This window comes from Lycorma delicatula, chromosome 10 (assembly GCF_047948215.1).
Source record: "Lycorma delicatula isolate Av1 chromosome 10, ASM4794821v1, whole genome shotgun sequence".
Taxonomy (NCBI): domain Eukaryota; kingdom Metazoa; phylum Arthropoda; class Insecta; order Hemiptera; family Fulgoridae; genus Lycorma; species Lycorma delicatula.
This window is the reverse complement of record NC_134464.1, coordinates 88,941,790-88,964,300: the sequence shown is the minus strand read 5'-3', so window position 1 is coordinate 88,964,300 and position 22,511 is coordinate 88,941,790. Positions and strand designations below refer to the sequence as shown.

General features: G+C 31.6%; 2 protein-coding genes across 2 annotated transcripts; both read left to right on the top strand.

Moving 5' to 3' along the window:
* Nucleotides 1-2,705: 2,705 nt before the first annotated feature.
* LOC142330915 (uncharacterized) lies at nucleotides 2,706-9,404 on the top strand. Its single transcript, XM_075376383.1, has 3 exons — nucleotides 2,706-2,996; nucleotides 3,075-3,566; nucleotides 8,895-9,404. The coding sequence occupies exons 1-3, from the start codon at nucleotides 2,706-2,708 to the stop codon at nucleotides 9,402-9,404; spliced, it is 1,293 nt and encodes a 430-aa protein (XP_075232498.1).
* A 4,825-nt stretch (nucleotides 9,405-14,229) lies between these two features.
* On the top strand, nucleotides 14,230-20,932 carry LOC142330914 (uncharacterized). The gene is made up of 4 exons (XM_075376382.1): nucleotides 14,230-14,513; nucleotides 14,583-15,167; nucleotides 20,053-20,284; nucleotides 20,363-20,932. The coding sequence occupies exons 1-4, from the start codon at nucleotides 14,230-14,232 to the stop codon at nucleotides 20,930-20,932; spliced, it is 1,671 nt and encodes a 556-aa protein (XP_075232497.1).
* Nucleotides 20,933-22,511: the final 1,579 nt, after the last annotated feature.

Genomic DNA, 22,511 nt, shown 5'->3' with positions numbered 1-22,511 from the left:
TTTAAAATTTGTTAAACATTAAAAAACACGACTACAAAAAAAAAACAGAGCTAAAAAAATAGGATGTCCGGCCAGTGCAGGTAAATTATACGACAGTGTAATGTAGAAGTGCCGAGTTCCTAAATTTCGGACCGTTGCCAGTAAATACGTAAAGGGTTTGTGCCGATATGGCTCGGTTAAATATTTTAACTGCGGGTACCGGTATTCTTTGGTGGCTGGATTTCAATTAACCGCAACTCTCAGGAGTTGAGTTAACTCTCGGCCTGAGTTTGTCCAAGACTATACATTTACCGGTACATTTACACTGACATGCCAAACTGCGCACAGATGCCTTGACATCTCAATACAGTGCTGCTGACATCATTTCACTGTGCTGTTACTCTGCAACCTAGTAAATACAAGTAAATAAATATCCCACGTACTAACTTCTCGTTGCCTATTTCATGGAAACGACATTGTTCATTTCGTTCAACGTATTGATTTTGCCGCGTTATTTGTATTAGCATAAGTTTTGTTTCAAATTTTTAAAATTTATTTATACATATTGTAAAAAGACAGGTATAGCTGGCCTGGGAAACGGATTCCTACCGATTATTATGAAAGTAATATAATGTATAATAATTATACTAATCTGAAAGGAACAAAAAAGAGAACAGTTTAACAATCGTCCCTTGTTATACTGCCCGCTAACACACAATGAACACCTTTTGTACGCTGAGAAGAGACCAGGTTTGGAATCTATTGGAACAAAAGCCTCGGTCAACTGTTTTCACGTCAACTTGGGTCAGGTCCGGTAGGTAAGGAGGCTAGCATTATAAATAGTCACGGTAAGAACAGCTAAAAAAGAGAATCTAATAGAACCAGTCTGCGAGGGGTTACGACGTCAGTTCTGCAAGGAGTTCAAAACTCCTGAGGCTGCGAGTTTTATGGGTTTGACGAAGTTCTGCGAACAAGTACAGCGACACGTTACGGCGACGGTCCAGCGAGGAGAGTCCCAGATGTGAGTCTGCGAGACGTCAGTCCAACGAGGAGAGTCTTGAGTTCGATACGAGAAAGATGGCGCCACGAATAATTCCAGTAACCAAGAAATACTATCGCTGAGTTACAGTAAAACTATAAGTGTTTATGTGAAAGAAATAATGTAATAAACTTCGTTCATAAACTGTTAGGTAGGTAGCAAAGTTATTTTCAAGGAAACACTATACGATTGTTTGTTAAAACAAGACTAGTGGTTAAAATGGGTTAAGACTAGCGGTTTCTTTTGTTATTGGGTCAGTTTTCTATTTGTCTACTTGGAATAAATTCCGTACGATTATTTATTTTGAACTCTGTATTGTGTGTATTTAGTAATATATATTTATTATTTACTATAGAAATTTATCACTATTTAATGTGTAGTGTTTTGATTGTTTGTTATTCTTTCTTGTTATTTAAAGGAACATTAGTCTATTCATATTATTAACATATATTCATGTATAGGTTAAGCATAACCAATTTGTTCAAGTAAAGTTTTCTATAAATCTAAAACCGTTTTCAGTAAAGTCTTAAGAGAAAATAAAAAACATTTTTTTTTGTATTTTTGGTACTGGGTGATTAATGTAAAAATAAAATAAAATAAATATAGATATGTAATGTAACTTCCCATGTGAAGTACAATCATTCAGAAAATGTTTGAAAAATATTACAAACCCAAGAGAGAGAGAACAAAAAACATAACATATTTTAATTTTTAAGAGGAAGCCGATTTAACCAAAAAATTGTTATTATTTTTCGTATATGCATTGCTGGTAAGAAAATTTATTTAATAAATATTTCTCTAAAATACTGAACAAAATCGGAATTGTTTTTCTCGCGTTTTCATCCCATTCACTTAACGAATTTTCAAAAAAAAGATTAATGTTATCAACGACCTATAAATGGAAATATTTGAGCCAAATCGGTTTAGTCAATTCTAATACATACATACGTTTGATTGTTGATGAATTCCTTCGACCGTAAAACGTAAACATTTACAAAAAAACCGATACATCAGTTTCGATATAATCACCATACTTTCTCTTTTAATATAGCTATTCTAGTTATATTTGCCAGGAAAATAAAAATTATTCAAGAGCAATTCTAAATAGATTTAAAAATAACTAGCAGTGTGTGTGACACCCTCATAAATTTTAAACGAAAAAGTAAATTATATCTACTTAGACGATAAATAGGTACATATTCGAGCGCGTAAATGTTATTATTTTATTCTTTGAACAACATATACTGTTTAACCGATAACTTGCAATTAAATTGATTGGTTTGTTATATTTTTCATATCGATCTTTATACTGACGAGTATATATGAAAGAGTTATTGATAATACGTTAAGAAAACGGAGTTAAAAATAGCTTCACATATGTCAAATTGACGATGACAAACAAAATACTAAAAGGTTGAATGTATTTCCTTATTAGAACTAGTAATAATTTAATTTTCTTAGATCGTGTCAATTACTACTGAATAATAATGATTGCATAATAATTATGATTGTATAAAGAATCTATCGGATCTAGTTAGAAATGTACGTTATAGTCTACGCGAGAGTTAACGTGAAATAGTGTGTAAAAGTATAAATGGTGGGATAGACTTCCTCTTCTTTCGATAGTATTTAATATCGACTGCAAACGTCAGTAAAGCATCAAAGAACCGTTGGCTACAGAAGAAGCATGTTGAAGTTTCTAGTGTTGTGTTTTGTCGTAACGGGAGGTGTATTGGGGGATGGCAGTGAAAGTAAGGGTACAGTATACAAAATCAGTGATGCCGACCGACCATCAGAACAACACAAAATACCAGCGAAAAATTATGATGAAAAAATACAAAATAAACGCGGGCTTTTTGATGTCGGCAGCTACGGCGGTCATAGTTTCGGCCACGAATCATCCGGCATAGACGAGCATAATATTGGATTCGGAGGACATCACATTTCCAATGACCATCACATCTCTCACCAACAATTCGTACTGCATCACGAGGATGGAAATCACATCTCAAATGATCATCGTATTTCACATGACCACGTTACGCCCCATCATGAGGTAACTAAAACAGTGACCTTAACCAAAGAAGTTCAAGTGCCTTATCCGGTGACAGTCGAGAAGAAAGTTCCGGTTCCAGTCGATCGACCGTATCCGGTGCATATACCAAAACCATATCCAGTACCGGTCGAAAAACATATACCGGTTCCGGTTAAAGTTCCCGTACCGCATCCTTATCCAGTAGAAAAAGCAGTACCATATCCAGTTAAAGTTCCAGTCGACAGACCGTATCCAGTGCACATCGCGAAACCATATCCAGTCTACGTCGATAAACCTTATCCAGTACCGGTCGAAAAGAAAATTCCTGTACCGTTTAAAGTACCGGTCGAAAGACCACATCCGGTACATGTACCAGTAGAGAAACTAGTACCTTATCCGGTTGAGAAACCGGTACCTTATCCAGTTAAAGTTCCTGTCGATAGACCAGTGCCAGTTCATATAATAAAACCTTACCCGGTTCATATTGTTAAAGCGTACCCGGTGCCTTATCCAGTTAAAGAGCAACACTCAACAGATCATGAAAATATTTATCTAGACGGACATCAACATCATACAGGACATCATTTCTAGTTTTCTTTCGATCTAATCGAGTTCATCTTCCAGAATTTCAACTGAAATTTCATTTAAATATAATACAATGAAATGTTATTTATTATGTACATACTAGGTTTTCTTTCAATTAAATAAATGAAATTTGTAAAACATTTTTAACCTTGTGTTATTTTTTTCTTATTACGTCACTATATTTATTTTATTTGTTTTAAAAAACAATTTTATAAATAACCTTTAATTTATATTTAGTATATTATTATTTTTTAAGGACATTGCTTTCATATGCTTAAATGCAATTACACATTTTTTAAAAAGTTCCGTCTAAATTCTTTTGTTTGTACAAAAAAAATTGTTAAAAAGTTTGAACTGCTTTCATGCAAATAAACAAGAAATTGATTCGAAAACATACCTTACGTTACGTTAGTAGTATCTATTCGCGTAATTTAACTATTGGTATTATGTTTTTCAACTTTAACGAAATTTAAGATGTTTGCGATTTCATTTACGCTATACAGAAATTAATCTTTACTATTATTTTTATTTTTTAATATTGTCCATATTATCAATGAAAATACCTAACACCATACTTTCCCCTATAATATAGCTATTCTAACAATATTCGCCGAGAAAATAATAATAAAGAAAAAATTAACATTTCAAGATGTTTGGTTGGACGAATTAAAATTTATTAAAACTGCAAATTTTTAGGAGCTTGATGCATAAGTCATTCTGTAATAAATATTGCTAGGTGCAATTCCTTCCGCTAATAAGGCCTCATTTATTAATAAATAAGAAATAAAATTTTATATATAATTGCGGAAACAAAACCTAAGTAACATGAAATATTCCAGAATAATCAAGAGTTTAGATTGTTAGGAACAGCGATTCGATGCCAGTTATAGTAGTGGAAATAAGGCATGCAGTTGTTTCCTGTTTCCTTCTTCACTAATAGCTGAAACTATAAATAGTTTTATGTCAGTATACAAGTCACCTACAATAGATATTTTCATTCTAACAGGGAACCGCTGTACTATTATTACTTTCAGAGAAAGTAACATTGACTTCTGCCGCTAATACTTCACGTGATGTATATGCGTCACAACCAAAAGAAAGATGGAAAATATAGTTTAAAGTATAATAAATATTGAGACCCTTTCTGTTGAAAAACAATGCGTTACATACATTGTCTCCCCTCAATAAAGTGATCCAATTGTTGTTATGTTTTCTCCAACAGTTTCCAGCTACTGCCTCTTCTGGATTATGTGTACAGGCAAATGCGGTTACCGCTACCGGCTTGCCAGGCCTGACGTGTCTGCAATGCAAGTTTAAATGTACCGGTAGAACATTGTAGTTTGGAAAAGACGTTCTGAAATAGACATCTACTCCACCGGACATGTGTAAGGATTAACTCGTCATCGCAAATCAGATGATTTCGAATTCAATTGGGAGTTAAAAAACTGAGTAACGTGATATTTTCCTGAAAATAGAATAACCTATTGAAGAATTATCATTCGATGCCAGGCATGCTTGGGGAAATTGGGCATGAAGTTGTTTCCTGTTTCCTTCTTCACTAATAACTGAAAATACTGTTTCACATTAGTCTACAAGTAATTTTACAATAGATATTTTAATTCTATTTTCAATCTTATAGGGGATTGCTGTATCTATGTAGAGTCAAATGCTGGTAAACGTTTTTAAACCTTCACTAGGATCATTTTTGTTATTTTTGTATCGATTTGAATTCTAGTTCGTGGAAGCCGTTGTTGTTTGGTGGTTGGATTTCAATTAATCTTGACGAGCCCAGACTTGAGACTGTACAAGACTACACTTCATTTAGATTCATACATGTCATTCTCTGAAGTAATACCTTACGGTGGTTTTCGAAGCTAAAAAGTAAAAGAGAGTCGAACAGACGTATTATTAATTGAAACTCAATCACTAAGAAAACACCGGTATCCGCAGTCTAGCATTCAAATCCATAAATAAAGTTCGAGATTTCTGAAGTCGAAATCGAAACTCGTTAAATCCGCTGATCTTGCGCGGGCGAGTTTAATCTACTAGCCTAACCCGGCGGGTTTACACCAACTGTGTTGGTCTTAAAATTACATTATTTATTTATGTTTTTAATATTTAAAAAAATACCGATTTTTTTAAAAATACAATATTTTTTTACCAAAACTTAATAGGGATTTTTATTAATCTGTACGCTGTATTATAATAAATACATATGTAGTGTTAGGAATGTAAACTAGAGATGTAAAAAATGATCAAAAAATCTCTCTTTTTTAAATTTCCATTCAACGGCGCATTTTAGAACAAAAAATTATGATTAATAAAAAATTAAAATAATAGATTTTTGTATTAGAAATGAAAAAAAGAAAAAACAGTTTAACGTTATCCTTAAACCTAAAATAATACTTTTGTCAGTGAATTTCTATGTACGTAAATATGTATTTTGTCATTTATGTAGCTTAATAACTACGGACGCTGTTAACCAATTTTCTTCATACTTGGTAGAATGATGGCGTATTCAGAACGATTTATTGCTATAGTAACGTTTACCAATAAATAACGGGGGATGAAAAATTGGCCAAAAATCTTTTTTCAGTATTCACGCCAATCACAAAAAATGACTTAAAACATTTTTACAAGTATTTCCTGCTTCAGAAAAGCAACAACAAGAGATTTTTACATGAAAAGTTTCTAAATGAATGGAGGTTTAAATAATAATAAAAATCATTTACCAAATCCATTACTGAAGACTACGGAAACGAAAAATACAATTAATTTTTTTTTTTTTTTTTTTACGTTTAACGCTCATGTTGTAACATCCACGGCGTTTAATGACTTCTTAAGCGCTGTAACAGATGCAAAACTTTCTATAGGCTGAAAATTCAATACGGCTAAGCGGCATAGCCGCTTATGCTATGCAACATTTCACCGGTCTTTTCTTTGGTGCTGCAAATCAAATATTCGTTCAGAAATATCACACTATTTCGATTCCTTTTTCAGAAACCTAATTTTGACCCTCTATTCTCGACATTCCTTAAACATAAAATATCCTACTTAACGATTGTTTATGGAAAAAATACTTTTTATTCGAATGCAAAATAAATACATTAAAAAATTAGTCCAATATTCACAAAAAAAAAAAAAAATTATTTAGTTTTATTCTTACTTTAAATACTCCCGAATTTGGGTAAAATTAATAAATTACAAAATAAACGTAAATATCTATAACCGCATACTTAATTAAAGTTAAATGAGGGGAAAAACAGCAAAAATTAATTAATGGATCTCTTAGAAATTATAAAAATATTCCCACACATATTTCTCAGTGCTGAGCAATTTTTTCGAAACGTGACCTAAATATAGCTAAAAATACACATTTAAAAAAAATACCTACTCTCAATTTCTATAACTAGGTGGAAAAATAATTATATTTTTAACAACTAATATAAGAGTTAAAAATGCTAGCAAAATATCGCATTACGTTCTCGGCTATTAGTAAAAAACATGTAAGAGTTAGACCACAGAAAAAAAAAATAGAGGTAGGGAATAAATTTAAAGGAACATTAGTCTATTCATATTATTAACATATATTCATGTATAGGTTAAGCATAACCAATTTGTTCAAGTAAAGTTTTCTATAAATCTAAAACCGTTTTCAGTAAAGTCTTAAGAGAAAATAAAAAACATTTTTTTTTGTATTTTTGGTACTGGGTGATTAATTTAAAAATAAAATAAAATAAATATAGATATGTAATGTAACTTCCCATGTGAAGTACAATCATTCAGAAAATGTTTGAAAAATATTACAAACCCAAGAGAGAGAGAACAAAAAACATAACATATTTTAATTTTTAAGAGGAAGCCGATTTAACCAAAAAATTGTTATTATTTTTCGTATATGCATTGCTGGTAAGAAAATTTATTTAATAAATATTTCTCTAAAATACTGAACAAAATCGGAATTGTTTTTCTCGCGTTTTCATCCCATTCACTTAACGAATTTTCAAAAAAAAGATTAATGTTATCAACGACCTATAAATGGAAATATTTGAGCCAAATCGGTTTAGTCAATTCTAATACATACATACGTTTGATTGTTGATGAATTCCTTCGACCGTAAAACGTAAACATTTACAAAAAAACCGATACATCAGTTTCGATATAATCACCATACTTTCTCTTTTAATATAGCTATTCTAGTTATATTTGCCAGGAAAATAAAAATTATTCAAGAGCAATTCTAAATAGATTTAAAAATAACTAGCAGTGTGTGTGACACCCTCATAAATTTTAAACGAAAAAGTAAATTATATCTACTTAGACGATAAATAGGTACATATTCGAGCGCGTAAATGTTATTATTTTATTCTTTGAACAACATATACTGTTTAACCGATAACTTGCAATTAAATTGATTGGTTTGTTATATTTTTCATATCGATCTTTATACTGACGAGTATATATGAAAGAGTTATTGATAATACGTTAAGAAAACGGAGTTAAAAATAGCTTCACATATGTCAAATTGACGATGACAAACAAAATACTAAAAGGTTGAATGTATTTCCTTATTAGAACTAGTAATAATTTAATTTTCTTAGATCGTGTCAATTACTACTGAATAATAATGATTGCATAATAATTATGATTGTATAAAGAATCTATCGGATCTAGTTAGAAATGTACGTTATAGTCTACGCGAGAGTTAACGTGAAATAGTGTGTAAAAGTATAAATGGTGGGATAGACTTCCTCTTCTTTCGATAGTATTTAATATCGACTGCAAACGTCAGTAAAGCATCAAAGAACCGTTGGCTACAGAAGAAGCATGTTGAAGTTTCTAGTGTTGTGTTTTGTCGTAACGGGAGGTGTATTGGGGGATGGCAGTGAAAGTAAGGGTACAGTATACAAAATCAGTGATGCCGACCGACCATCAGAACAACACAAAATACCAGCGAAAAATTATGATGAAAAAATACAAAATAAACGCGGGCTTTTTGATGTCGGCAGCTACGGCGGTCATAGTTTCGGCCACGAATCATCCGGCATAGACGAGCATAATATTGGATTCGGAGGACATCACATTTCCAATGACCATCACATCTCTCACCAACAATTCGTACTGCATCACGAGGATGGAAATCACATCTCAAATGATCATCGTATTTCACATGACCACGTTACGCCCCATCATGAGGTAACTAAAACAGTGACCTTAACCAAAGAAGTTCAAGTGCCTTATCCGGTGACAGTCGAGAAGAAAGTTCCGGTTCCAGTCGATCGACCGTATCCGGTGCATATACCAAAACCATATCCAGTACCGGTCGAAAAACATATACCGGTTCCGGTTAAAGTTCCCGTACCGCATCCTTATCCAGTAGAAAAAGCAGTACCATATCCAGTTAAAGTTCCAGTCGACAGACCGTATCCAGTGCACATCGCGAAACCATATCCAGTCTACGTCGATAAACCTTATCCAGTACCGGTCGAAAAGAAAATTCCTGTACCGTTTAAAGTACCGGTCGAAAGACCACATCCGGTACATGTACCAGTAGAGAAACTAGTACCTTATCCGGTTGAGAAACCGGTACCTTATCCAGTTAAAGTTCCTGTCGATAGACCAGTGCCAGTTCATATAATAAAACCTTACCCGGTTCATATTGTTAAAGCGTACCCGGTGCCTTATCCAGTTAAAGAGCAACACTCAACAGATCATGAAAATATTTATCTAGACGGACATCAACATCATACAGGACATCATTTCTAGTTTTCTTTCGATCTAATCGAGTTCATCTTCCAGAATTTCAACTGAAATTTCATTTAAATATAATACAATGAAATGTTATTTATTATGTACATACTAGGTTTTCTTTCAATTAAATAAATGAAATTTGTAAAACATTTTTAACCTTGTGTTATTTTTTTCTTATTACGTCACTATATTTATTTTATTTGTTTTAAAAAACAATTTTATAAATAACCTTTAATTTATATTTAGTATATTATTATTTTTTAAGGACATTGCTTTCATATGCTTAAATGCAATTACACATTTTTTAAAAAGTTCCGTCTAAATTCTTTTGTTTGTACAAAAAAAATTGTTAAAAAGTTTGAACTGCTTTCATGCAAATAAACAAGAAATTGATTCGAAAACATACCTTACGTTACGTTAGTAGTATCTATTCGCGTAATTTAACTATTGGTATTATGTTTTTCAACTTTAACGAAATTTAAGATGTTTGCGATTTCATTTACGCTATACAGAAATTAATCTTTACTATTATTTTTATTTTTTAATATTGTCCATATTATCAATGAAAATACCTAACACCATACTTTCCCCTATAATATAGCTATTCTAACAATATTCGCCGAGAAAATAATAATAAAGAAAAAATTAACATTTCAAGATGTTTGGTTGGACGAATTAAAATTTATTAAAACTGCAAATTTTTAGGAGCTTGATGCATAAGTCATTCTGTAATAAATATTGCTAGGTGCAATTCCTTCCGCTAATAAGGCCTCATTTATTAATAAATAAGAAATAAAATTTTATATATAATTGCGGAAACAAAACCTAAGTAACATGAAATATTCCAGAATAATCAAGAGTTTAGATTGTTAGGAACAGCGATTCGATGCCAGTTATAGTAGTGGAAATAAGGCATGCAGTTGTTTCCTGTTTCCTTCTTCACTAATAGCTGAAACTATAAATAGTTTTATGTCAGTATACAAGTCACCTACAATAGATATTTTCATTATAACAGGGAACTGCTGTACTATTATTACTTTCAGAGAAAGTAACATTGACTTCTGCCGCTAATACTTCACGTGATGTATATGCGTCACAACCAAAAGAAAGATGGAAAATATAGTTTAAAGTATAATAAATATTGAGACCCTTTCTGTTGAAAAACAATGCGTTACATACATTGTCTCCCCTCAATAAAGTGATCCAATTGTTGTTATGTTTTCTCCAACAGTTTCCAGCTACTGCCTCTTCTGGATTATGTGTACAGGCAAATGCGGTTACCGCTACCGGCTTGCCAGGCCTGACGTGTCTGCAATGCAAGTTTAAATGTACCGGTAGAACATTGTAGTTTGGAAAAGACGTTCTGAAATAGACATCTACTCCACCGGACATGTGTAAGGATTAACTCGTCATCGCAAATCAGATGATTTCGAATTCAATTGGGAGTTAAAAAACTGAGTAACGTGATATTTTCCTGAAAATAGAATAACCTATTGAAGAATTATCATTCGATGCCAGGCATGCTTGGGGAAATTGGGCATGAAGTTGTTTCCTGTTTCCTTCTTCACTAATAACTGAAAATACTGTTTCACATTAGTCTACAAGTAATTTTACAATAGATATTTTAATTCTATTTTCAATCTTATAGGGGATTGCTGTATCTATGTAGAGTCAAATGCTGGTAAACGTTTTTAAACCTTCACTAGGATCATTTTTGTTATTTTTGTATCGATTTGAATTCTAGTTCGTGGAAGCCGTTGTTGTTTGGTGGTTGGATTTCAATTAATCTTGACGAGCCCAGACTTGAGACTGTACAAGACTACACTTCATTTAGATTCATACATGTCATTCTCTGAAGTAATACCTTACGGTGGTTTTCGAAGCTAAAAAGTAAAAGAGAGTCGAACAGACGTATTATTAATTGAAACTCAATCACTAAGAAAACACCGGTATCCGCAGTCTAGCATTCAAATCCATAAATAAAGTTCGAGATTTCTGAAGTCGAAATCGAAACTCGTTAAATCCGCTGATCTTGCGCGGGCGAGTTTAATCTACTAGCCTAACCCGGCGGGTTTACACCAACTGTGTTGGTCTTAAAATTACATTATTTATTTATGTTTTTAATATTTAAAAAAATACCGATTTTTTTAAAAATACAATATTTTTTTACCAAAACTTAATAGGGATTTTTATTAATCTGTACGCTGTATTATAATAAATACATATGTAGTGTTAGGAATGTAAACTAGAGATGTAAAAAATGATCAAAAAATCTCTCTTTTTTAAATTTCCATTCAACGGCGCATTTTAGAACAAAAAATTATGATTAATAAAAAATTAAAATAATAGATTTTTGTATTAGAAATGAAAAAAAGAAAAAACAGTTTAACGTTATCCTTAAACCTAAAATAATACTTTTGTCAGTGAATTTCTATGTACGTAAATATGTATTTTGTCATTTATGTAGCTTAATAACTACGGACGCTGTTAACCAATTTTCTTCATACTTGGTAGAATGATGGCGTATTCAGAACGATTTATTGCTATAGTAACGTTTACCAATAAATAACGGGGGATGAAAAATTGGCCAAAAATCTTTTTTCAGTATTCACGCCAATCACAAAAAATGACTTAAAACATTTTTACAAGTATTTCCTGCTTCAGAAAAGCAACAACAAGAGATTTTTACATGAAAAGTTTCTAAATGAATGGAGGTTTAAATAATAATAAAAATCATTTACCAAATCCATTACTGAAGACTACGGAAACGAAAAATACAATTAATTTTTTTTTTTTTTTTTTTACGTTTAACGCTCATGTTGTAACATCCACGGCGTTTAATGACTTCTTAAGCGCTGTAACAGATGCAAAACTTTCTATAGGCTGAAAATTCAATACGGCTAAGCGGCATAGCCGCTTATGCTATGCAACATTTCACCGGTCTTTTCTTTGGTGCTGCAAATCAAATATTCGTTCAGAAATATCACACTATTTCGATTCCTTTTTCAGAAACCTAATTTTGACCCTCTATTCTCGACATTCCTTAAACATAAAATATCCTACTTAACGATTGTTTATGGAAAAAATACTTTTTATTCGAATGCAAAATAAATACATTAAAAAATTAGTCCAATATTCACAAAAAAAAAAAAAAAATTATTTAGTTTTATTCTTACTTTAAATACTCCCGAATTTGGGTAAAATTAATAAATTACAAAATAAACGTAAATATCTATAACCGCATACTTAATTAAAGTTAAATGAGGGGAAAAACAGCAAAAATTAATTAATGGATCTCTTAGAAATTATAAAAATATTCCCACACATATTTCTTAGTGCTGAGCAATTTTTTCGAAACGTGACCTAAATATAGCTAAAAATACACATTTAAAAAAAATACCTACTCTCAATTTCTATAACTAGGTGGAAAAATAATTATATTTTTAACAACTAATATAAGAGTTAAAAATGCTAGCAAAATATCGCATTACGTTCTCGGCTATTAGTAAAAAACATGTAAGAGTTAGACCACAGAAAAAAAAAATAGAGGTAGGGAATAAATTTAAAGGAACATTAGTCTATTCATATTATTAACATATATTCATGTATAGGTTAAGCATAACCAATTTGTTCAAGTAAAGTTTTCTATAAATCTAAAACCGTTTTCAGTAAAGTCTTAAGAGAAAATAAAAAACATTTTTTTTTTTTTGTATTTTTGGTACGGGGTGATTAATTAAAAAATAAAATAAAATAAATATAGATATGTAATGTAACTTCCCATGTGAAGTACAATCATTCAGAAAATATTTGAAAAATATTACAAACCCAAGAGAGAGAGAACAAAAAACATAACATATTTTAATTTTTATGAGGAAGCCGCTTTAACCAAAAAATTTTTATTATTTTTCGTATATGCATTGCTGGTAAGAAAATTTATTTAATAAATATTTCTCTAAAATACTGAACAAAATCGGAATTGTTTTTCTCGCGTTTTCATCCCATTCACTTAACGAATTTTCAAAAAAAAGATTAATGTTATCAACGACCTATAAATGGAAATATTTGAGCCAAATCGGTTTAGTCAATTCGAATACATACATACGTTTGATTGTTGATGAATTCCTTCGACCGTAAAACGTAAACATTTACAAAAAACCGATACATCAGTTTCGATATAATCACCATACTTTCTCTTTTAATATAGCTATTCTAGTTATATTTGCCAGGAAAATAAAAATTATTCAAGAGCAATTCTAAATAGATTTAAAAATAACTAGCAGTGTGTGTGACACCCTCATAAATTTTAAACGAAAAAGTAAATTATATCTACTTAGACGATAAATAGGTACATATTCGAGCGCGTAAATGTTATTATTTTATTCTTTGAACAACATATACTGTTTAACCGATAACTTGCAATTAAATTGATTGGTTTGTTATATTTTTCACAACGATCTTTATACTGACGAGTATATATGAAAGAGTTATTGATAATACGTTAAGAAAACGGAGTTAAAAATAGCTTCACATATGTTAAATTGACGATGACAAACAAAATACTAAAAGGTTGAATGTATTTCCTTATTAGTACTAGTAATAATTTAATTTTCTTAGATCGTGTCAATTACTACTGAATAATAATGATTGCATAATAATTATGATTGTATAAAGAATCTATCGGATCTAGTTAGAAATGTACGTTATAGTCTACGCGAGAGTTAACGTGAAATAGTGTGTAAAAGTATAAATGGTGGGATAGACTTCCTCTTCTTTCGATAGTATTTAATATCGACTGCAAACGTCAGTAAAGCATCAAAGAACCGTTGGCTACAGAAGAAGTATGTTGAAGTTTCTAGTGTTGTGTTTTGTCGTAACGGGAGGTGTATTGGGGGATGACAGTGAAAGTAAGGGTACAGTATACAAAATCAGTGATGCCGACCGACCATCAGAACAACACAAAATACCAGCGAAAAATTATGATGAAAAAATACAAAATAAACGCGGGCTTTTTGATGTCGGCAGCTACGGCGGTCATAGTTTCGGCCACGAATCATCCGGCATAGACGAGCATAAAATTGGATTCGGAGGACATCACATTTCCAATGACCATCACATCTCTCACCAACAATTCGTACTGCATCACGAGGATGGAAATCACATCTCAAATGATCATCGTATTTCACATGACCACGTTACGCCCCATCATGAGGTAACTAAAACAGTGACCTTAACCAAAGAAGTTCAAGTGCCTTATCCGGTGACAGTCGAGAAGAAAGTTCCGGTTCCAGTCGATCGACCGTATCCGGTGCATATACCAAAACCATATCCAGTACCGGTCGAAAAACATATACCGGTTCCGGTTAAAGTTCCCGTACCGCATCCTTATCCAGTAGAAAAAGCAGTACCATATCCAGTTAAAGTTCCAGTCGACAGACCGTATCCGGTGCACATCGCGAAACCATATCCAGTCTACGTCGATAAACCTTATCCAGTACCGGTCGAAAAGAAAATTCCTGTACCGTTTAAAGTACCGGTCGAAAGACCATATCCGGTACATGTACCAGTAGAGAAACTAGTACCTTATCCGGTTGAGAAACCGGTACCTTATCCAGTTAAAGTTCCTGTCGATAGACCAGTGCCAGTTCATATAATAAAACCTTACCCGGTTCATATTGTTAAAGCGTACCCGGTGCCTTATCCAGTTAAAGAGCAACACTCAACAGATCATGAAAATATTTATCTAGACGGACATCAACATCATACAGGACATCATTTCTAGTTTTTTTTCGATCTAATCGAGTTCATCTTCCAGAATTTCAACTGAAATTTCATTTAAATATAATACAATGAAATGTTATTTATTATGTACATACTAGGTTTTCTTTCAATTAAATAAATGAAATTTGTAAAACATTTTTAACCTTGTGTTATTTTTTTCTTATTACGTCACTATATTTATTTTATTTGTTTTAAAAAACAATTTTATAAATAACCTTTAATTTATATTTAGTATATTATTATTTTTTAAGGACATTGCTTTCATATGCTTAAATGCAATTACACATTTTTTAAAAAGTTCCGTCTAAATTCTTTTGTTTGTACAAAAAAAATTGTTAAAAAGTTTGAACTGCTTTCATGCAAATAAACAAGAAATTGATTCGAAAACATACCTTACGTTACGTTAGTAGTATCTATTCGCGTAATTTAACTATTGGTATTATGTTTTTCAACTTTAACGAAATTTAAGATGTTTGCGATTTCATTTACGCTATACAGAAATTAATCTTTACTATTATTTTTATTTTTTAATATTGTCCATATTATCAATGAAAATACCTAACACCATACTTTCCCCTATAATATAGCTATTCTAACAATATTCGCCGAGAAAATAATAATAAAGAAAAAATTAACATTTCAAGATGTTTGGTTGGACGAATTAAAATTTATTAAAACTGCAAATTTTTAGGAGCTTGATGCATAAGTCATTCTGTAATAAATATTGCTAGGTGCAATTCCTTCCGCTAATAAGGCCTCATTTATTAATAAATAAGAAATAAAATTTTATATATAATTGCGGAAACAAAACCTAAGTAACATGAAATATTCCAGAATAATCAAGAGTTTAGATTGTTAGGAACAGCGATTCGATGCCAGTTATAGTAGTGGAAATAAGGCATGCAGTTGTTTCCTGTTTCCTTCTTCACTAATAGCTGAAACTATAAATAGTTTTATGTCAGTATACAAGTCACCTACAATAGATATTTTCATTATAACAGGGAACTGCTGTACTATTATTACTTTCAGAGAAAGTAACATTGACTTCTGCCGCTAATACTTCACGTGATGTATATGCGTCACAACCAAAAGAAAGATGGAAAATATAGTTTAAAGTATAATAAATATTGAGACCCTTTCTGTTGAAAAACAATGCGTTACATACATTGTCTCCCCTCAATAAAGTGATCCAATTGTTGTTATGTTTTCTCCAACAGTTTCCAGCTACTGCCTCTTCTGGATTATGTGTACAGGCAAATGCGGTTACCGCTACCGGCTTGCCAAGCCTGACGTGTCTGCAATGCAAGTTTAAATGTACCGGTAGAACATTGTAGTTTGGAAAAGACGTTCTGAAATAGACATCTACTCCACCGGACATGTGTAAGGATTAACTCGTCATCGCAAATCAGATGATTTCGAATTCAATTGGGAGTTAAAAAACTGAGTAACGTGATATTTTCCTGAAAATAGAATAACCTATTGAAGAATTATCATTCGATGCCAGGCATGCTTGGGGAAATTGGGCATGAAGTTGTTTCCTGTTTCCTTCTTCACTAATAACTGAAAATACTGTTTCACATTAGTCTACAAGTAATTTTACAATAGATATTTTAATTCTATTTTCAATTTTATAGGGGATTGCTGTACCTATGTAGAGTCAAATGCTGGTAAACGTTTTTAAACCTTCACTAGGATCATTTTTGTTATTTTTGTATCGATTTGAATTCTAGTTCGTGGAAGCCGTTGTTGGTTGGTGGTTGGATTTCAATTAATCTTGACGAGCCCAGTCTTGAGACTGTACAAGACTACACTTCATTTAGATTCACACATGTCATTCTCTGAAGTAATACCTTACGGTGGTTTTCGAAGCTAAAAAGTAAAGGAGAGTCGAACAGACGTATTATTAATTGAAACTCAATCACTAAGAAAACACCGGTATCCGCAGTCTAAAATTCAAATCCATAAATAAAGTTCCAGATTTCTGAAGTCGAAAACGAAACTCGTTAAATCCGCTGATCTTGCGCGGGCGAGTTTAATCTACTAGCCTAACCCGGCGGGTTTAAACCAACTGTGTTGATCTTAAAATTACATTATTTATTTATGTTTTTAATATTTAAAAAAATACCGATTTTTTTAAAAATACAATATTTTTTTACCAAAACTTAATAGGGATTTTTATTAATCTGTACGCTGTATTATAATAAATACATATGTAGTGTTAGGAATGTAAACTAGAGATGTAAAAAATGATCAAAAAATCGCTCTTTTTTAAATTTCCATTCAACGGCGCATTTTAGAACAAAAAATTATGATTAATAAAAAATTAAAATAATAGATTTTTGTATTAGAAATGAAAAAAAGAAAAAACAGTTTAACGTTATCCTTAAACCTAAAATAATACTTTTGTCAGTGAATTTCTATGTACGTAAATATGTATTTTGTCATTTATGTAGCTTAATAACTACGGACGCTGTTAACCAATTTTCTTCATACTTGGTAGAATGATGGCGTATTCAGAACGATTTATTGCTATAGTAACGTTTACCAATAAATAACGGGGGATGAAAAATTGGCCAAAAATCTTTTTTCAGTATTCACGCCAATCACAAAAAATGACTTAAAACATTTTTACAAGTATTTCCTGCTTCAGAAAAGCAACAACAAGAGATTTTTACATGAAAAGTTTCTAAATGAATGGAGGTTTAAATAATAATAAAAATCATTTACCAAATCCATTACTGAAGACTACGGAAACGAAAAATACAATTAATTTTTTTTTTTTTTTTTTTACGTTTAACGCTCATGTTGTAACATCCACGGCGTTTAATGACTTCTTAAGCGCTGTAACAGATGCAAAACTTTCTATAGGCTGAAAATTCAATACGGCTAAGCGGCATAGCCGCTTATGCTATGCAACATTTCACCGGTCTTTTCTTTGGTGCTGCAAATCAAATATTCGTTCAGAAATATCACACTATTTCGATTCCTTTTTCAGAAACCTAATTTTGACCCTCTATTCTCGACATTCCTTAAACATAAAATATCCTACTTAACGATTGTTTATGGAAAAAATACTTTTTATTCGAATGCAAAATAAATACATTAAAAAATTAGTCCAATATTCACAAAAAAAAAAAAAAAATTATTTAGTTTTATTCTTACTTTAAATACTCCCGAATTTGGGTAAAATTAATAAATTACAAAATAAACGTAAATATCTATAACCGCATACTTAATTAAAGTTAAATGAGGGGAAAAACAGCAAAAATTAATTAATGGATCTCTTAGAAATTATAAAAATATTCCCACACATATTTCTTAGTGCTGAGCAATTTTTTCGAAACGTGACCTAAATATAGCTAAAAATACACATTTAAAAAAAATACCTACTCTCAATTTCTATAACTAGGTGGAAAAATAATTATATTTTTAACAACTAATATAAGAGTTAAAAATGCTAGCAAAATATCGCATTACGTTCTCGGCTATTAGTAAAAAACATGTAAGAGTTAGACCACAGAAAAAAAAAATAGAGGTAGGGAATAAATTTAAAGGAACATTAGTCTATTCATATTATTAACATATATTCATGTATAGGTTAAGCATAACCAATTTGTTCAAGTAAAGTTTTCTATAAATCTAAAACCGTTTTCAGTAAAGTCTTAAGAGAAAATAAAAAACATTTTTTTTTTTTTGTATTTTTGGTACGGGGTGATTAATTAAAAAATAAAATAAAATAAATATAGATATGTAATGTAACTTCCCATGTGAAGTACAATCATTCAGAAAATATTTGAAAAATATTACAAACCCAAGAGAGAGAGAACAAAAAACATAACATATTTTAATTTTTAAGAGGAAGCCGATTTAACCAAAAAATTGTTATTATTTTTCGTATATGCATTGCTGGTAAGAAAATTTATTTAATAAATATTTCTCTAAAATACTGAACAAAATCGGAATTGTTTTTCTCGCGTTTTCATCCCATTCACTTAACGAATTTTCAAAAAAAAGATTAATGTTATCAACGACCTATAAATGGAAATATTTGAGCCAAATCGGTTTAGTCAATTCGAATACATACATACGTTTGATTGTTGATGAATTCCTTCGACCGTAAAACGTAAACATTTACAAAAAACCGATACATCAGTTTCGATATAATCACCATACTTTCTCTTTTAATATAGCTATTCTAGTTATATTTGCCAGGAAAATAAAAATTATTCAAGAGCAATTCTAAATAGATTTAAAAATAACTAGCAGTGTGTGTGACACCCTCATAAATTTTAAACGAAAAAGTAAATTATATCTACTTAGACGATAAATAGGTACATATTCGAGCGCGTAAATGTTATTATTTTATTCTTTGAACAACATATACTGTTTAACCGATAACTTGCAATTAAATTGATTGGTTTGTTATATTTTTCACAACGATCTTTATACTGACGAGTATATATGAAAGAGTTATTGATAATACGTTAAGAAAACGGAGTTAAAAATAGCTTCACATATGTTAAATTGACGATGACAAACAAAATACTAAAAGGTTGAATGTATTTCCTTATTAGTACTAGTAATAATTTAATTTTCTTAGATCGTGTCAATTACTACTGAATAATAATGATTGCATAATAATTATGATTGTATAAAGAATCTATCGGATCTAGTTAGAAATGTACGTTATAGTCTACGCGAGAGTTAACGTGAAATAGTGTGTAAAAGTATAAATGGTGGGATAGACTTCCTCTTCTTTCGATAGTATTTAATATCGACTGCAAACGTCAGTAAAGCATCAAAGAACCGTTGGCTACAGAAGAAGTATGTTGAAGTTTCTAGTGTTGTGTTTTGTCGTAACGGGAGGTGTATTGGGGGATGACAGTGAAAGTAAGGGTACAGTATACAAAATCAGTGATGCCGACCGACCATCAGAACAACACAAAATACCAGCGAAAAATTATGATGAAAAAATACAAAATAAACGCGGGCTTTTTGATGTCGGCAGCTACGGCGGTCATAGTTTCGGCCACGAATCATCCGGCATAGACGAGCATAAAATTGGATTCGGAGGACATCACATTTCCAATGACCATCACATCTCTCACCAACAATTCGTACTGCATCACGAGGATGGAAATCACATCTCAAATGATCATCGTATTTCACATGACCACGTTACGCCCCATCATGAGGTAACTAAAACAGTGACCTTAACCAAAGAAGTTCAAGTGCCTTATCCGGTGACAGTCGAGAAGAAAGTTCCGGTTCCAGTCGATCGACCGTATCCGGTGCATATACCAAAACCATATCCAGTACCGGTCGAAAAACATATACCGGTTCCGGTTAAAGTTCCCGTACCGCATCCTTATCCAGTAGAAAAAGCAGTACCATATCCAGTTAAAGTTCCAGTCGACAGACCGTATCCGGTGCACATCGCGAAACCATATCCAGTCTACGTCGATAAACCTTATCCAGTACCGGTCGAAAAGAAAATTCCTGTACCGTTTAAAGTACCGGTCGAAAGACCGTATCCGGTACATGTACCAGTAGAGAAACTAGTACCTTATCCGGTTGAGAAACCGGTACCTTATCCAGTTAAAGTTCCTGTCGATAGACCAGTGCCAGTTCATATAATAAAACCTTACCCGGTTCATATTGTTAAAGCGTACCCGGTGCCTTATCCAGTTAAAGAGCAACACTCAACAGATCATGAAAATATTTATCTAGACGGACATCAACATCATACAGGACATCATTTCTAGTTTTTTTTCGATCTAATCGAGTTCATCTTCCAGAATTTCAACTGAAATTTCATTTAAATATAATACAATGAAATGTTATTTATTATGTACATACTAGGTTTTCTTTCAATTAAATAAATGAAATTTGTAAAACATTTTTAACCTTGTGTTATTTTTTTCTTATTACGTCACTATATTTATTTTATTTGTTTTAAAAAACAATTTTATAAATAACCTTTAATTTATATTTAGTATATTATTATTTTTTAAGGACATTGCTTTCATATGCTTAAATGCAATTACACATTTTTTAAAAAGTTCCGTCTAAATTCTTTTGTTTGTACAAAAAAAATTGTTAAAAAGTTTGAACTGCTTTCATGCAAATAAACAAGAAATTGATTCGAAAACATACCTTACGTTACGTTAGTAGTATCTATTCGCGTAATTTAACTATTGGTATTATGTTTTTCAACTTTAACGAAATTTAAGATGTTTGCGATTTCATTTACGCTATACAGAAATTAATCTTTACTATTATTTTTATTTTTTAATATTGTCCATATTATCAATGAAAATACCTAACACCATACTTTCCCCTATAATATAGCTATTCTAACAATATTCGCCGAGAAAATAATAATAAAGAAAAAATTAACATTTCAAGATGTTTGGTTGGACGAATTAAAATTTATTAAAACTGCAAATTTTTAGGAGCTTGATGCATAAGTCATTCTGTAATAAATATTGCTAGGTGCAATTCCTTCCGCTAATAAGGCCTCATTTATTAATAAATAAGAAATAAAATTTTATATATAATTGCGGAAACAAAACCTAAGTAACATGAAATATTCCAGAATAATCAAGAGTTTAGATTGTTAGGAACAGCGATTCGATGCCAGTTATAGTAGTGGAAATAAGGCATGCAGTTGTTTCCTGTTTCCTTCTTCACTAATAGCTGAAACTATAAATAGTTTTATGTCAGTATACAAGTCACCTACAATAGATATTTTCATTATAACAGGGAACTGCTGTACTATTATTACTTTCAGAGAAAGTAACATTGACTTCTGCCGCTAATACTTCACGTGATGTATATGCGTCACAACCAAAAGAAAGATGGAAAATATAGTTTAAAGTATAATAAATATTGAGACCCTTTCTGTTGAAAAACAATGCGTTACATACATTGTCTCCCCTCAATAAAGTGATCCAATTGTTGTTATGTTTTCTCCAACAGTTTCCAGCTACTGCCTCTTCTGGATTATGTGTACAGGCAAATGCGGTTACCGCTACCGGCTTGCCAAGCCTGACGTGTCTGCAATGCAAGTTTAAATGTACCGGTAGAACATTGTAGTTTGGAAAAGACGTTCTGAAATAGACATCTACTCCACCGGACATGTGTAAGGATTAACTCGTCATCGCAAATCAGATGATTTCGAATTCAATTGGGAGTTAAGAAACTGAGTAACGTGATATTTTCCTGAAAATAGAATAACCTATTGAAGAATTATCATTCGATGCCAGGCATGCTTGGGGAAATTGGGCATGAAGTTGTTTCCTGTTTCCTTCTTCACTAATAACTGAAAATACTGTTTCACAT

What these genes read in the sequence shown, in the direction of transcription:
- LOC142330915 (XM_075376383.1), top strand. Translation starts at nt 2,706, where the DNA reads ATGTTGAAGTTTCTAGTGTTGTGTTTTGTCGTAACGGGAGGTGTATTG. An exon ending in ACATCTCTCACCAACAATTC is followed by an intron (nt 2,997 to 3,074) that starts GTACTGCATCAC and finishes CCCCATCATGAG; the next exon opens with GTAACTAAAACAGTGACCTT. An exon ending in CGTACCCGGTGCCTTATCCA is followed by an intron (nt 3,567 to 8,894) that starts GTTAAAGAGCAA and finishes GTGACAGTCGAG; the next exon opens with AAGAAAGTTCCGGTTCCAGT.
- LOC142330914 (XM_075376382.1), top strand. Translation starts at nt 14,230, where the DNA reads ATGTTGAAGTTTCTAGTGTTGTGTTTTGTCGTAACGGGAGGTGTATTG. An exon ending in CATACAGGACATCATTTCTA is followed by an intron (nt 15,168 to 20,052) that starts GTTTTTTTTCGA and finishes GGGGGATGACAG; the next exon opens with TGAAAGTAAGGGTACAGTAT. An exon ending in ACATCTCTCACCAACAATTC is followed by an intron (nt 20,285 to 20,362) that starts GTACTGCATCAC and finishes CCCCATCATGAG; the next exon opens with GTAACTAAAACAGTGACCTT.